The sequence below is a fragment of the Prunus avium genome, chromosome 6 (genome assembly GCF_965620075.1).
Source record: "Prunus avium chromosome 6, drPruAviu1.hap1.1, whole genome shotgun sequence".
NCBI lineage: Eukaryota > Viridiplantae > Streptophyta > Magnoliopsida > Rosales > Rosaceae > Prunus > Prunus avium.
Window position 1 is genome coordinate 26451780 of NC_142289.1, and position 15155 is coordinate 26466934.

General features: G+C 38.5%; 1 protein-coding gene and 1 non-coding gene across 2 annotated transcripts; one reads left to right on the plus strand and one right to left on the minus strand.

Annotated features, from left to right (window-relative positions):
* Positions 1 to 1822: 1822 nt before the first annotated feature.
* Positions 1823 to 4612, minus strand: LOC110767118 (aluminum-activated malate transporter 2-like). The gene is made up of 6 exons (XM_021970561.2): positions 4126 to 4612; positions 3851 to 3991; positions 3452 to 3724; positions 3257 to 3363; positions 2855 to 2998; positions 1823 to 2758 (listed from the first exon to the last, which is right to left on the minus strand). Exons 1-6 carry the CDS (start codon positions 4403 to 4405, stop codon positions 2279 to 2281), a joined length of 1425 nt encoding a protein of 474 aa, XP_021826253.2. The 5' UTR covers positions 4406 to 4612; the 3' UTR covers positions 1823 to 2278.
* Positions 4613 to 13762: 9150 nt separating this feature from the next.
* Positions 13763 to 13869, plus strand: LOC148293926 (small nucleolar RNA R71). Its single transcript, XR_015836897.1, has one exon. It is a non-coding gene; the product is annotated as a small nucleolar RNA R71 (small nucleolar RNA).
* The last annotated feature ends 1286 nt before the right edge of the window (positions 13870 to 15155 follow it).

The window sequence follows — 15155 nt, forward strand, 5'->3', positions numbered from 1 at the left end:
ATTACAAGAATTAGACTTAATGATAAAGGAAATGAGAGATGGAAGATTAGGTGAAAAATAAAATCAAACACACAGGAAACTGATCAACCAGAGAGAGGAGAGGAAGAGCCGAAGATAGTCGAAATGACTGAGAAGAGAAGAAAGTAGAAGCTACTAAGTATTAGAGCTTGGTTTTTGACATTGATTCAGTGCCTGGGACCTTTGATTACTTTTAAAATTGAAGACAAATTTCTAGGTTATTTGTCTGGTATCGGAAATATTGGTAAATATCAGTAAATATCAAGGATATCGGGGGCATTGGGGAAATATCATCGATAAGGGGGAAGAAATTGGCTTATCCCCCCTTATCTGTATTGTTAGTTTAAAAGAGAAGAGGGTTGGAAAATAGTTGGTAGTGTTTTAGGATAATAGGTTGATTTGGAAAGGAAAACTTTTTGAAGAGTAACAAAGTGATTTTATTTGATTGAAATAGGAAGTACAAGACTTAACTGGAGTTGGATAAAAGCTTGTTGGCTGGCTGTAGCTTTTCTCACTTGATTGATGCATATGGGCAGCTAATAGCATATATATAGACTAGCTGAACCGACTTAAACCTGGCAAATATCTAGTGAAGTCGGTTATTGCACAGTAACTGACTTCTCAAACTGATTTCCAGCCACTAGTTATACTATAAGTCTAGAATAGTCTAGTTACAATACATTAAATAATTAATAGGATGTTTCTAGTGTAGAGCTCAAATTTGTCTTGTCTTCTTTCACTCAATTGTTCTAGATTTTTCTAGATTATTCAAGACATTTCTATATTATTCTAGTACAAATGTGCATTACTTTTTAACATGTATCAACACCCATAAAAAGGGATATACTGGCCGATATATCGGGATATCGGCCGATATTTTCATCCTTGGGTATGACATTTCAGGTAAGACACATATCGGAGGCTAGGCTATATTGAAACGAGTAGGATACCTCGGGTAGGAAATTTCGGCTAGACCATATATCAGGTATCAGAGAGACTATTTGGTGCCAACCAGATGTGTATAACAACAATGCTGGTCATTGTGAGTATGCTTTGTGCGTACGCTACTATATACAAGCACGAGGGGTTGTCGTTGAGATTTCCAGGTAGTAAAGCGGGTTGGGATTAATATCAACAATGGGGACGTGTTTATAAAGTGGAAGTAGTTGGCGAAGTTGTTGGCTGAGGACTTTGAGATTGAGGACCATGGGCCCAAACCGTGAAGGATGTTGATTTACAGTTATAAGTTGTGAAAAGTGGCTTTTAGTCATTAGAAACTCCAGTTTAGATCCAGGACCAAAGAATAGTAGCTGCATAGTGGCCTTCAGTAAAAAGCACCATAATTAGTGTGCTTTCTTCCCAAACCACACCATTAATAATGGTGTCAATTGAGGAGTTTGGTTTAGCTTGATGGAGATGCTGAGGGACAAAGGTGGAGTGTGGGAAAAGATTGTGGGGGAGCTGGGCTCTGGGAGGTTTGTGGAGGTTGTATTGGGTGGGGGAGCTGAGTTGTCTCATGAACAAGAGTAAGGAGCATGGGTTTTGTGGATTTAGAAACTCCATATTCCTTTGTTTCTTGGATTGTTAAAATGAAAGCTACAAGATTGTGCCACGATTGAGATAGTGTTGAATTTTAATTGGAAATGTTTGGTTGCTGTGTGGTTGTGACTGGTAAGTTTCATGTTGGTGTGACTTTTTGTGTAATATGTGAATATGGACGTGCCGATTGAGTTTGTGTCACCAAGACACACAACAAGAACAACTCAAGAAGCAAAGAAAGAGCAAATAAGGGTAGAGGCTAAAATTCAAGTATGGCCAACATGAATGCAAAAATATGTATTTCTTGTTCATCAAATAATAAGAGCATAATTTTGTTTACTCTGTTAATGCTACAACTAATATAAGAGCACAGTTTTGTTTATTTTCTCCATGATAAGAAAAAAAACATAAAAATAGTGATAATAAACGATGCCCTTGTAAAATTGCAAACTAAATATCCCCAGAGGCGACACCGTTTATGGTGGTCGGAGTTGGAGATGTTACCGCACCGCTTGTCACCCGGGCGAGTGAGATGTGCGCCGGCATAGAGGCGCCTGTGCCGAGGTGGCACGAACAACAACTAGGGTTCCGTGAAGGTGGCGACAAGATCAGGCGTTGGGGCAGAGTGAGCGAAACCTGCAGGGGCTTTGCGATAGCGAGATCTTAACGGCTGAGGATCTCTCGGTTTCGATGGACGGTCAGATCAAATGGAGCTCCTTAATTAATTGGCAGCCCCTTGTTTGCTTCCAATCTCCTTCTGAGAAGGCAATTTATGAATCGTGATGACATGATGTGGCACGTTATCATTGGTGGAACTCGCAGAAGAATTACACGGCTGCAATGCTTTTTTTGGCTCTGCGCTCTTGAACTGCACATGCGAAAACGAGGACAGTTCCTGGATCGACTTCTCGATTTGCTCAGCGTACGAAACGACGTCGCTTAGGAGCGAAGCTACAGTGACAGCAGGTACGATGTCCAGGAGGTGAATGCCTTCGCTACCCAACAATGCTGCGCTGGTTTTGAGCAGAGATTTGAGGTTATTGGCTGCAGCTCTTGATTTTGTGATGTGGCAGCTGGCGGCAGAGCATGGCTTGGTCATTGTTTTTAGGGCCCATGCTAGCTCTTTCAAGGCCTTGCCTGATTCCGAGCTCATCTTCATGCATAGCTCTTGAACTTTGTTGCTCTGGATGTTTAGAGGTGTCTGTACAATAACAAAATCTCATTGTTAATATGTACACATTTTTCGTTGTGTCTTTCTTTGTAATATAGTCTTATTAAATGATCTGGTGTACAATACCTGAATATCTGAGTTGAGGTAGCCATTAAGAGTGTCGATCCGGTATGCGCATTGTCGGGTTAGGGTACCGATTTTCAGATAATGTTTCCATGGATGACGGTATCTAAACTTTCCATGTCTAGGCTCCCACCTTGCAAAATTTGCCTGCAAAACATCAAGGTATAGTGTTATCAGTCTATCTATGAGTAGTAATTATGTCTTGTCAAACAATTTGAGATGTTATTTTGCTACGCTATGAATTAGATCCATAAATTACATAAAATTTATGTCTAAATATGCGGTTCTAATTCATAGTCTAACTCAACGCATGTCAAATACTTGGCAAATATCATTTGTAATTTACATTTGACTTAGATACTTGTAATCTGGTTGTTGTGGGGGTAATTAAGAGAGACTCAATACCTGACTTTCTTCACTCTGTTTTGAGTTGAGAACACTAGAATATCCTTGCAAAAGTGCCTTATTAGACTCTGTATTGCCGGCTACTTTAAAGTATTCATCCCCAAAACCTGCAAGTTTTTAAAAAATTTATAGTGAGTGTTTCCAGTCACATAAGTAATGAAAATTCCAGGCATGTAATGCATGTGAGTAATGTACCTTCCAAGAAGCTCCCAAGTTTCTCAATGTTGTTAGCAACAGAGTTGTGCAGATCATCACCAGCCCATACAGGGCAAATGAAAACACACACAAACACAGCTGTAAATGCGCCTATCAGGATTGTGGACACCCTCTTGTGGGCCATTTCTAGTATCTCCTCATCTCTGTATCCCGACACGGATATCATACAGAATGTCAAGATAAAAATCAGAAGTCCATAGTCGTATCGCGCCTTCAACCGCGGAAAGAAGCGTAGAAATGTCACTGATGCAGCTGCACATGAATAAATTCTATTAATTCCCAATTCATTAATATTAGTTGTAATTTATGTGATGATAAAGTTGCTTGAAAAAAGCTTCTAAATATTTTTATTTCTTTTTTCAGATGGAGTAATTTTACCTAGTAGAAAGACAAAGACCCCAATGAGTATTGGATGAGCTGTTTGTCCAGAAAGATTTGCCAGGTGATGAACACCAAATCCTAGAGCACCTGCTAGGAATGTTGCCAAAATCCTGTTTAAACCTCTTCCTAGTGTTGCCCCTGCATTATGCACACACACACCAAAAAAAACAGATAAATAAATTTATTCATATCAACTTAAACCAAATTTAATTAAAACAAAACTATGATGGTTTATAAGTGAATCAAAAAGCTAGCAGAAATTAAAAACATACCTACAGAAAATTCGAAGACGACAACAACAGTCAAAACAGCCCACATGGCAGTGGCACCAAGCTCATCATAGAGAGGCTGGAAGTAATAAAGCAATGACACCAAAAGAACTGCAAGTCCTACTTTAAGAGAATGAACGATCCTTCTGGGATCATCTTGCCCTAGTTTCTTTAACTTTCTTGGAAATTCCACCACCTTGTTCATCAACTTCCCACAGAAACCACGATCTCCATTTTCTCCTTCGTTACGATTGTTCTGATCACGAGCTGCTTCAGATGCCATTTTGATTTCTGTGTGCTGCTGAGAGTGAAACAGACACCAGTGGCTGAGAGAGGCTTGATGTTCTTCAGCTTTGAAACTAAGTATATATAACTTAGCTGTGTTCTTTCATACGTGAGATATATATAGTGAATAAAATATGCAGAAACAGATGACGAAGCTGCCTTGAAGCAGAGAAAAAAAATCATAAAAATATTAAGATTTTATTAAATAAATATGTGAAATGCTAGAACCCTACGCGTATACATATATCTTCCTTATTATTTGCAGGTAGCTTTAGGTTATCATTTTCAAAATAACACGTCTCGATTTACAGGTCCTACTGTGACGGTGCTGGACAACTAGTACCAACCAGATAGGTGTCACGCTGGTATTGGATATCACTCAGTACAAACGAGTGCCTGTGCCTACTCTGTGGTCGTTTTATCATTTTCTGTTGTCGTTTGGTTGTGATTCAGTGTTTCACAGCAGAATCCCACCTGGGGTCAATGCAATTGTTGCACCACCTTTTGTTTGATATTGTCGTTTTTCCAAGTACGTACGGGTTAGTTGGGACACAAACTTATTATTTATTAATTCTTGTGAACCAAGCCTGTTTGCCATACTTTAATTTTCTTATCTGTATCCAGTACATGCCAAAGAGAAATTATATGAGCGGTCTTTTTCGTGCGGCTTCACCGTGTACACCTGTTCTGTTCTTTTGGGTAGGTGCTCTTGGAGTGTGAAACGATTAATTGTTTGATATAGACAAGAAATGAATTAAGAAAAGCTATCTTCTTTTAGAAAAGGCTTATTATCACAAAAGATCCCTAAGGTTTACGAAACTATTAGATTTCATCCTTAATGTTTTTTTTTGTCATTAGTGGTCCTCAAGGTTAGTATGTATGATCACAAATGGTCCCTGCCGTTAGATTCCGTCAAAAACTCCGTTAGTTTGCTGATGTGGCATATATATATATCACAAAACATCCCTGAGGTTTACACACCTATCACAAATGGTCCCTGCAAATTTTTTAAAATTTTTAAATTTAAAATTCATAAAATTTTGGTTTTATTTTTTAAATTATTTTAAAATATATATTGTATTTTAAATACACATGACACTATATTATTTTAGATGTGGGCTCCACATAGATGCCACATCAACAAACTAATGGAGTTTTTAAAAAATAATTTAAATTCATAAAATTTAAAAATGAAAAAACCAAGGGTTTAGGGATTATAAATGGTCCTTAAGGTTAAAATCCTTATATAAATGGTTTTTTCATTTTTAAATTTTATGAATTTTAAATTATTTTAAAAAAACTTCATTAGTTTGTTGGTGTGGCATATATGTGGAGCCCACATCTTCAAAAATATAGTGTCATATGTATTTAAAATACAATATATATTTTTAAATAATATAAAAAAGAAAACCAAAATTTTATGAATTTTAAATTAAAAAATTAAAAAATTTCGCAAGGACCGTTTGTGATAGATGTGTAAACCTTAGGGATGTTTTATGATATGTATATATGCCACGTCAGCAAACTAACGGAGTTTTTGACGGAACCTAACGGCAGGGACCATTTGTGATTATACATACTAACCTTGAGGACCACGAGTGACACAAAAAAACATTAAGGATGCAATCTGATAGTTTCGTAAACCTTAGGGACCTTTTGTGATAATAAGCCTTTAGAAAAAGGAAGCTAGCTTTTGGTTTTCTTTTTTTCTTTCTTTTCTATACATATTTTGTTTTCAGATCTTGGGTAGTTTCTCGATTCAATTAATATAAATTATCTGTTTTAGACGTCTATTTCTCTCAAATTCAATTAATATAAATGATATCTATTTTATCATCATATATATAACCGGTCTTGACAAAAGTCTAGACTGTGTCTCGTTAAAACTTTGCTTGGGGAAAATCTAGCGGGACAAAATCCTACAAGAAGAAAAAAGAGAGTACTCTGATGTTCAAAATTTTATGTTCAACAATAAAAACCACATTATTTGTAACTTTCAATTGTGGACATGCTTTTCCAACCTTTGTAAGCATTTCTTCATTTGATAAATCTTTCTTTCTATCCTCTAGAGTTAATCAAAGCGAAGCAGCATCACATGCACTTACAAAAATAAAAATAACAATGAAATTTCAATCACAAAATATCATTTAAGATAAATTTACATGAAGTCTTCTAGCTTTAAATTTCACTCTTAAAATGTGAGAATGTGAAGGTGAAATATACATTGGAAAGTTGAAAAACCTAACAAGGACTTACAAGGAGTTAGACTACTCCCCCATTACTAATTGATTTTGGAGTGGAACCTCAACTTCCTTCATAAAACACAAAGAATACACACTTAATGTTGTGTTTTCAATCCAAGATGCTGCGCAGGTCGTAGTAGAAGTTATTTCCAGTGCCTATGATCAGCATCTCTTTCAACTTTTCCATTCCCAAACATCTTCACATCATGTCACATGCAACCTTAAAGCCCCATTAGACCTACTTTCAAGCCCCATTAGACCTACTTGCCTATGATCATCATCTCTTTCAACTTTTCCATTCCCAAACCTTCACATCATGTCACATGCAACCTTAAAGCCCCATTAGACCTACTTTCAAGCCCCATTAGACCTACTTGCCTATGATCAGCATCTCTTTCAACTTTTCCTTTCCCAAACCTTCACATCATGTCACATACAACCTTAAGCCCCATTAGACCTACTTGCTCATGATCAACATGACTTGCCTATGATCAGCATGTCTTTCAACTTTTCCATTCCCAAACCTTCACATCATGTCACATACAACCTTAAGCCCCATTAGACCTACTTGCTCATGATCAACATCTCTTTCAACTTTTCCATTCCCAAACACCTTCACATCATGTCACATGCAACCTTAAGCCCCATTAGACCTACTTGCAAGCTCACACAACATCCAGCCCAAGCCCGACTCTGCCAAGCTTGCTGTCACAGACAGTCCACACTCATGTATGCTGGGTCTTGCTTCTCATTCCTTGGTTTGGATCTTGTTGTGCCATATATATATGTCTTGGCTACCTACTAACAGCCCAAGTCAAGTCTTGCCTCTCTAAAAGCCACTCATGTCTTGTTTACTACAACAAACAACACATCAAATTTTCTTTGTCCAGCCTTGTTGTGGGAATATGAATTTTGGCAACGAATCACAAGGTGATACGTGGATAGAGGAATATTCCTTAGGTCAAATAATTGTGCTAATTAAACGCCATTTAATTAGTCAATTATTCGTAATTTACGATAGGAATATCTCCCCAAATCAAGGATTCGATTTCCATCAAATCTCCTTGATATTATCTTGTCATTTATGGAAAATAATAATTCATTTCCTTATGAGAATTATTCTCTACAAACCCTAGCCAACAAGGAGACTCTATAAATAGATGGCTATACACCACATATGAGGTAATCCTAATTCCATTCAAAAATGCTAGAGAAACTCTCTCTCTCTCTCTCTCTCTCGCCACTCTTTCTCACAGCTCCAGCCGCCCCTTTATCTCTCCCAAGACCATTTAACTGATTTATGCATTGGAGGGCCTTTGGCCAACACTCACTAGGTGTGCTTCGTTGACCGTATCTATTTTATAGGTATCGAGGAAGAAAAGGTTCGAGTGTGAAGAGGATCATCCGCGAATATTCTCCCTGAAGGAAATTTGCACAAACATTTGTCTTGTCTAACTTCGCTGCATATTTTCCTGGCCTAGGCTTTGTTGACATGTCCTAGATCAGGGGTAGAGCCACATACAGGCATGCAATGGCCTTGGCGCCCCCCTCCCCCCGGGGTCTCGTGAAGCTCCATGAAAAAAGCAATTAATTCTTAAGTAGCTACTGCAATATTAGTTTAAATGTAAATCTATAGTACTGGCTTGGCTCCCAAAGAAAAGCTACTAGCTTTGACATTGTCCTGGATGTCAATGATACTCTTAGAAAACTTAGGGGGGTGTATTCAATTTAGATTTTAAAAGATTTTAAAGAAGTTTAAAAGTTTAGGTGTATTCAATCACGATTTTATAGAAGTCTATTCAATTCTTGGTGTATTCAATTCAGACTTTTTAAACTCCATTCAAATTTGGATGTATTCAATCATGACTTTAAAAGACTTGATAAAAGTTTGGGTGTATTCAAAAACTCATTGATTTTAAAGGAAATACAAAAAATGGATTTCGTTTGATAATAGACTAATTTTAGGCCATGACAAATCTTTGCTTCCCCCTAGAGATTTTGATAGATATATTATTTTATTCTCAAAATATGATTTTTCACCACTTCTACTACCACCATCTTATCAAGACTATCACCATAGTCATCGTCGTGCCACCACCACCACCACAGTCATTGTCATTGTCGCCGCCACCACCACCGCCATCTCCGCCACCCCCTAGCACTACCACCATCCACCGCTGCCCCCACTACCAGCCACACCATCACCCCCACCATCACCCACACTACCACCAACACCATCACTGCCACCGCCGCGGCCTCCACCACCACTTCCGCCATCGCCACCACCCTTACCCCCACCTCCACCACCACTACCACCCACGCTATCAGCCCCACCGTCACCACCACCACAACCACTGCCAGCATCATCACCATAACTGCCATTGCCACCTCCACCTCCACCACCTCACTCCCACCGCCACTACCACCGCCACTACCTCCCCCACAAACCACCATCCCCACCGTCATTGCCATCACCACCATCGCCATCACTATAAACTCCATTAAAATCAATAATAAATTTCTAAGACACTCAATTAAAATCTATACACAATTTCAGTCAAAATCTATATGGAGTTTGTAGAATTCAATCAAACTCAATTAAATTCAATTAAACTCCATCAACTTTATAACTCTTTTAAAATCATTTAAAATATAAATTAAATACACCCTACTTAATAAAACTTTGACGCAAATAAATACTCTTAGATAAATCTTGACATTAACTCTTAATAAATTGACAACTTTGCACAATTTTCACTTTGTACTAAAAAAACTGTATTGTTAGATTCTGGGCAATGGATTGAGTATTGGATTTTGAGTGAGAATATATCCTTCTTTTCCAACCAATTAGAAACGAGTTGCTATCATCAAAATATCTCAAACTTTATTTATGCTTGTCATGTATATCCAAAGGAAATTTAAATAACCTAAAACCCAACTCAGATTCCAACTTGTTACAAATCACAGAAACCGGCTAAACAATTATTTAGCCTAAAATGAATTAACGATCGCCTAATGGCAGACCATTAAAGAATTAGATGCCCTTTTGACTACGTGATTGAAAAAGTAGTATTTCTTCGTCAATTTTGGTTCCAACCATTGACTGATCTTGTCAACGGAAATCACACCATTCAGCACTATCTCAACCAATTAGTTCAAACATCTATCATATATGATTAGCTCATATTTGAGGGACATCCTTGTAGGGCTCATTCTGCATATTGTATCTCACTAATCCAAACGTCTATTTTGTTGATATTTATTCAAATATCATCTCTACAAAAAATCACTTGAATCCGATATTATTTTGACCATTTAATTAAATTATTGAAATTTAAGTACTTTCTTAAAGCACCGTGTTCATTGATTTTGTTGGTCGCAATTAGATGCCTTAATGATTTTCAATTTGTCTGATTTTTTGCAAGAGTGATCTATGAATGAAGACTTGAAAAATAGACGGTTTGGATTGTTGAAAAAACAATTCGTAGGATATACCTTAAAGAGTGTCCTTCAAATAAAATTATATATATATATATATATATATATATATATATATATATATATTCTATTGAGGGACACCCTTGTAGGGCCCACTCAATATTGTATTTCACTAATTCAAACTGTCTATTTTGTAGATATTCATTCAAATATCATCTCTACAAAAAAAAAAAAATAACTTGAATCCGATCTCATTTGACCACTCAATTAAATTATTGAAATTTTAGTACTTTTATGAAGCATCATGTTCATTGGTTTTGTAGGACACAATTGGATGTTGAAACGGTTTCCGATTTGTCTAATTTTTTGCAAAGATAATCTATGAATGTAGACTTAAAAAATAGATTGTTTGGATCGTTGAAAAAAAATTCTAGGAGACCCTAAAGTGTAACAACCCGATCCTAAATTAATAGTTAAACATTAAATTATTCAAGGAAAAGACAGTTTTCCCCCGGGAATATTGAAATGATTTAAGAGTTGACTTTTTATTCGGGGGAGATTAAATGATTAAAATAAGAGAAAATAAATTGAAATAAACAATAAAACAAAATTATTTGAATTAATTAAGGTTTTTGAAAATTAAAGATATTCTTTAATATAAAGAGGGGCAAAAGGTCATTTTAAGTTTGGGAAGGAATTTGGAAATTCTGATTGGACCATTGCGTAGAGCACGTTGAGACGAGTCCGTAGACACGTAGTGGGCTTGAATCAGAGTTGTAACGAAGAAATGGTGATCAAGAATAGGCTAGTGGCATAATCGTAAATATTCTGAAGTTCAGTTTTTCTAAAATCCCAGAATTTCTTCACTTGGGAGCTCAACCAACCAACTTCAGATCGTGATTTCTCTCAACTCCAGTCTCCGTTTCAAGCAAGACCGATCCCAAAAGAACCACTACACTTCCCTTTTCCAGCCCCAACCCTTCGCCGCCTCTATACGCCGTTGTAGCCGCCGGATCAGCCACGAACCAGGCGGTTTTGGACAGATTTTTCTTAAACTTTCGCCGGCCGTTTCTCCTTCCTCCGGCCACCAAACCGGTCGAATAAGGTATGCTTTTCCACCTATGTTTTGAGCTCTAGCTGATGGTTGGGTAGTATTTGATCGATTTTTAGCGTAGATAACCCGAAATACGAATTGAAATTTGGCCGATTTTCAAATTGAAATTCGGCCGATTTTCAAATTGAAATTCGGCCGATTTTCAAATTGAAATTCCGGCCACTTCCGGCCATTGTTCGGGGTAGGTCTAAGAACAAAAGTGGTTTCAAATGGGATTTTACACCTAGGGTAGGAATTTGGGCTTGCAGTTTGGAGATTTTCCGGCATCCGGAATTTACTCACAACATCCACACGCTGCTGGCGCGTGGGCCAAGCTTTGGACCGGCTTAGGGTTTCAGAATGATCTCCTGATCCTCACGAGCGCGTAGGTACTTTCAGATTTCAATTCGGGCAACATTTGAACCCCGAACGGATCTCGCCTATTGTGCGATTTCCGGGTTCGATACGTTTGAACCTTTGGATCATAGTCAATTTCATATATGTTGATCTAGATAATTCCAGGATCGTATAGGATTCAATGGATCGTAAAAATTGAGTCCCGGATACTCCGGAAATGCCAACCCTAGGGCTAGGTTTACAGTAACCGTCTGATCGTGCGATCGTAAGTTATCTGACCATTCGATCGTGACCAAACGCTTGGGACATGTGTTCTAGGCATATTGGAACCTTTAGGGACTCCCGAATTTGTGATAGGAGGTCGTGGGCCCCACGGGCCCGGTTGACCGAGCTTAGGCGGTTTGATCCCTCGGTTGACCGTGAGTCTTCCGAGGCAGTTATAACCTTTGAGAAGCGTTAGAATGACCATGTAAGCGAGTCCTGACCGGAAATGAGTTATCTAGGTGGTGTTACGGATTAAGTATAGATAGTTATTAAGTATAGATAGTTATTTACGGATTAAGTATATTGAGAATCAATTTATTGAAAGTTGATATTAAGGTCGGGATATGGATTGTGAAATAAAGGGAGAGTATTGATACAAATTTGGGATATGGTTTTTCAAACCCACCACAAGGGTACCCCCTAGTTGCTTTGAAACAGTATCATTTATAAATGATGCCCCACGTGTTTTGGGAACCCCTGAACCATGTGGTGCGAGGAATGCGACTCAAGCTGACCAATGGTCCTTTGAGGCATGCGAGGATTGCGGCTCGGATAGACTTGGTGTCTCTGAGGCCTGCGAGGATTGCGGCTCGGATAGACTTGGTATCTCCGAGGCTTGCGAGTATTGCGGCTCGAGTAGACTTGGTGTCTCCGAGGCTTGCACGGATGGAATTGACGGATCAGGAATGGGGGTACGCCTAGGTGGAGAGAATCTCGGTTTCGAGATGTTCTTAAACTAAAATAAAGGGAGTTCAGTATAGTGCTTATTTATAATCAGTATTTGACTGTTACGTGTATTGGGAAGTTGCAAAGTATTGTTTTAGAATTGTGAATATGATTGAGTACATCACGCACATGAGAATTCAGTTTGATTTGCAAAACACATGGAAATATGATGAATGAATAAGATATTCAATTATATTATTAAATAGAAGAACTACGTGTGGCTTGATCCCTTGTTAAGGGTACGTATGCCTTAGGAATTAGACGTTCAGGATAAGGCAGTGGAGGGTCATAAACACGCTCTAAAACCTGTTTTGGGACAGTTTCGGGATTTGCCAGAATATCTTCTTCTGCAGTTTTGGCAGGTTCTGCTGCTGTAAAATTTGCTGCATTATTTTCCAATGGTGGCTGCTCCTTTTCAATGCTATTTTCACGATTGTCATAGCTTTTTCCACATCGTAAAATCTGAACAACGTTGCACTCTTCACGTCCTCTTGGATTAGGTACTGTTTGACTAGGAAATTTGCTTTTTTCTCTCTCTGAAATCTGTGCAGCTAGCTGTCCAAATTGTTGCTCTAAACTTTTAATTGAAACTTCAACATTTTGGAATCTTTGGTTGCTCCCCTCTATGAATGACTGAGTTGTTGCTACCAATTTAGCAAGCTGATCATCCAAAGTTGGTTGGGAAGGAGCAAATGGGCTCTGTGCATGCTGGAATGGTTTTCAATTTGTCTGATTGTCACCCCATTTGAAATTAGGATGATCTCTCCAACCTGGATTGTAATGAGTAGCATATGCATCATTCCTAGGCCTTTAATAGCTGTTCATCAGATTAACATGTTGCTCAACAAGTTTTGGGTAGGACTCTTTATGTGGGCAACCCATTATGTCATGTGTAGCCATGCTGCAGATAGTGCAAACTGTTGTTGCAGGTGGTTGCTGTTGTGTAGAACTTGCTATCTGTTGTAGAAGAATATCAAACTTTGCATCCATTTTCTTCTCCATTTTTTCCATTTGTGCAAACATGTTGGGAGAACCTACTGATAACTCAAAAATGCCCCTTTTCTGTGAATGTTCTGCTGCCCATTGTTGAGAGTCTATAGCCATCATATCAAACAGTTCAAATGCCTCTCTTGCAGATTTATTTGACAACAATCCTCCAGCGGATGTGTTCACATGACTTTTAGATGTAGGATTGAGCCCATCAAAGAAAATATTCATTTGTGTATCTGCATCAATGTTAGCATGTGGACACTTCATGTACATCTCTGTATATCTCTCCCATGCTTCATGAAACTCTTCATTAGGCTTCTGTGTGAATGTCAGAATCTCCCTCTTGTAATTCAACGTCTTGGATGCTGGATAATATTTGTTCAAGAATTTTGTGTGTAACTGCAGCCAAGTTGTAATGCTATTAGCTGGTAGAGTGAATAACCAAGTGTTGGCGAGATATATCCTATTCTATTAGCATTTTATTTATTTTTTTCCTTTTTGTATAGATATTATGTAATTAGGATTCCACTTATTTCCTAATTAAACCCTACTAGGGTTTGTAACCTTGTATTATAAATACCTACTTTCGGATAATAAAATATATCTGAAAATATTCTACCATATTGTTTGACTTGGTATCAGAGCCGACTTTCTGGTGACCTGTGTGTGTTGTGCCCACCCGTGTTCTACTGTGTGCCCTAATTTCTTTTAGGATTCCTATGCCTGTACCTGTGCTGTGTTTGTGCTTTGTGTTGTGTTTGTTTCCGCTGCTATCATGGGTGATAATTCCGCTGCTATCATGGGTGATGATTCCAAGGTTGTGATTGGTACTAGTGTGTCTACACCGAAGGAGGCACGTCCATCGCGTGATTACTCTACCCCGATTACTTCTGACAAATTGGATGGCTCCAATTATGCCTCTTGGTCTCGTGGTGCGCGTATTACGATTACTAGTCGTCGTATGGCAAGTTGGATCAATGGGAAGAAGCCTACTCTGTCTCTAGATTTTGATGCCTATGCCGAATGGGAAGAAAATAATTGTCTGGTGCAGTCATGGCTTCTCAATTCCATGACTAAACCAGTTCGTGCCTTGTTTGAACATGGTGATACTGCTTTTGATATATGGGAGGCTGCTCGGAAGACCTATACTATGACTCAGAATAGTTCTCGTTTGTTTCAACTCCGACGGCAGTCCATACTTACAGGTCAGAATGGTGAATCTGTGAAAGTGTTCTATGAAAAACTTCATGCTATATGGCAAGAGATTGATTGTCTGCGTCCGCATGAGTTTAGTTGTTCTACTGATGGGGCTCGTCGTCTGAAAGAAATTGAAGCCGATTGAGTTTATGACTTTCTTGGCGGACTTGATCCACTGTATGATGGTGTGTCTGAAAGGAAGAATCGTCAGTTACTTGAAGTTGCTCGCTCTCTGATGTTGGATATGTCTGTTCCCCATCATCTTTGGGGACATGGTGTCTTGGCCGCCGCCTACTTGATTAACCGTACTCCTAGTCGGGTTCTTGATTTCAAGACCCCACTTGATGTATTGTGTGCTCATATTCCTCCGGTTTCGGTCTCTAAGTTACCTCCGAAGGTGTTTGGGTGTGTTGCGTATGTTCATGTCTACTCCCATCAAC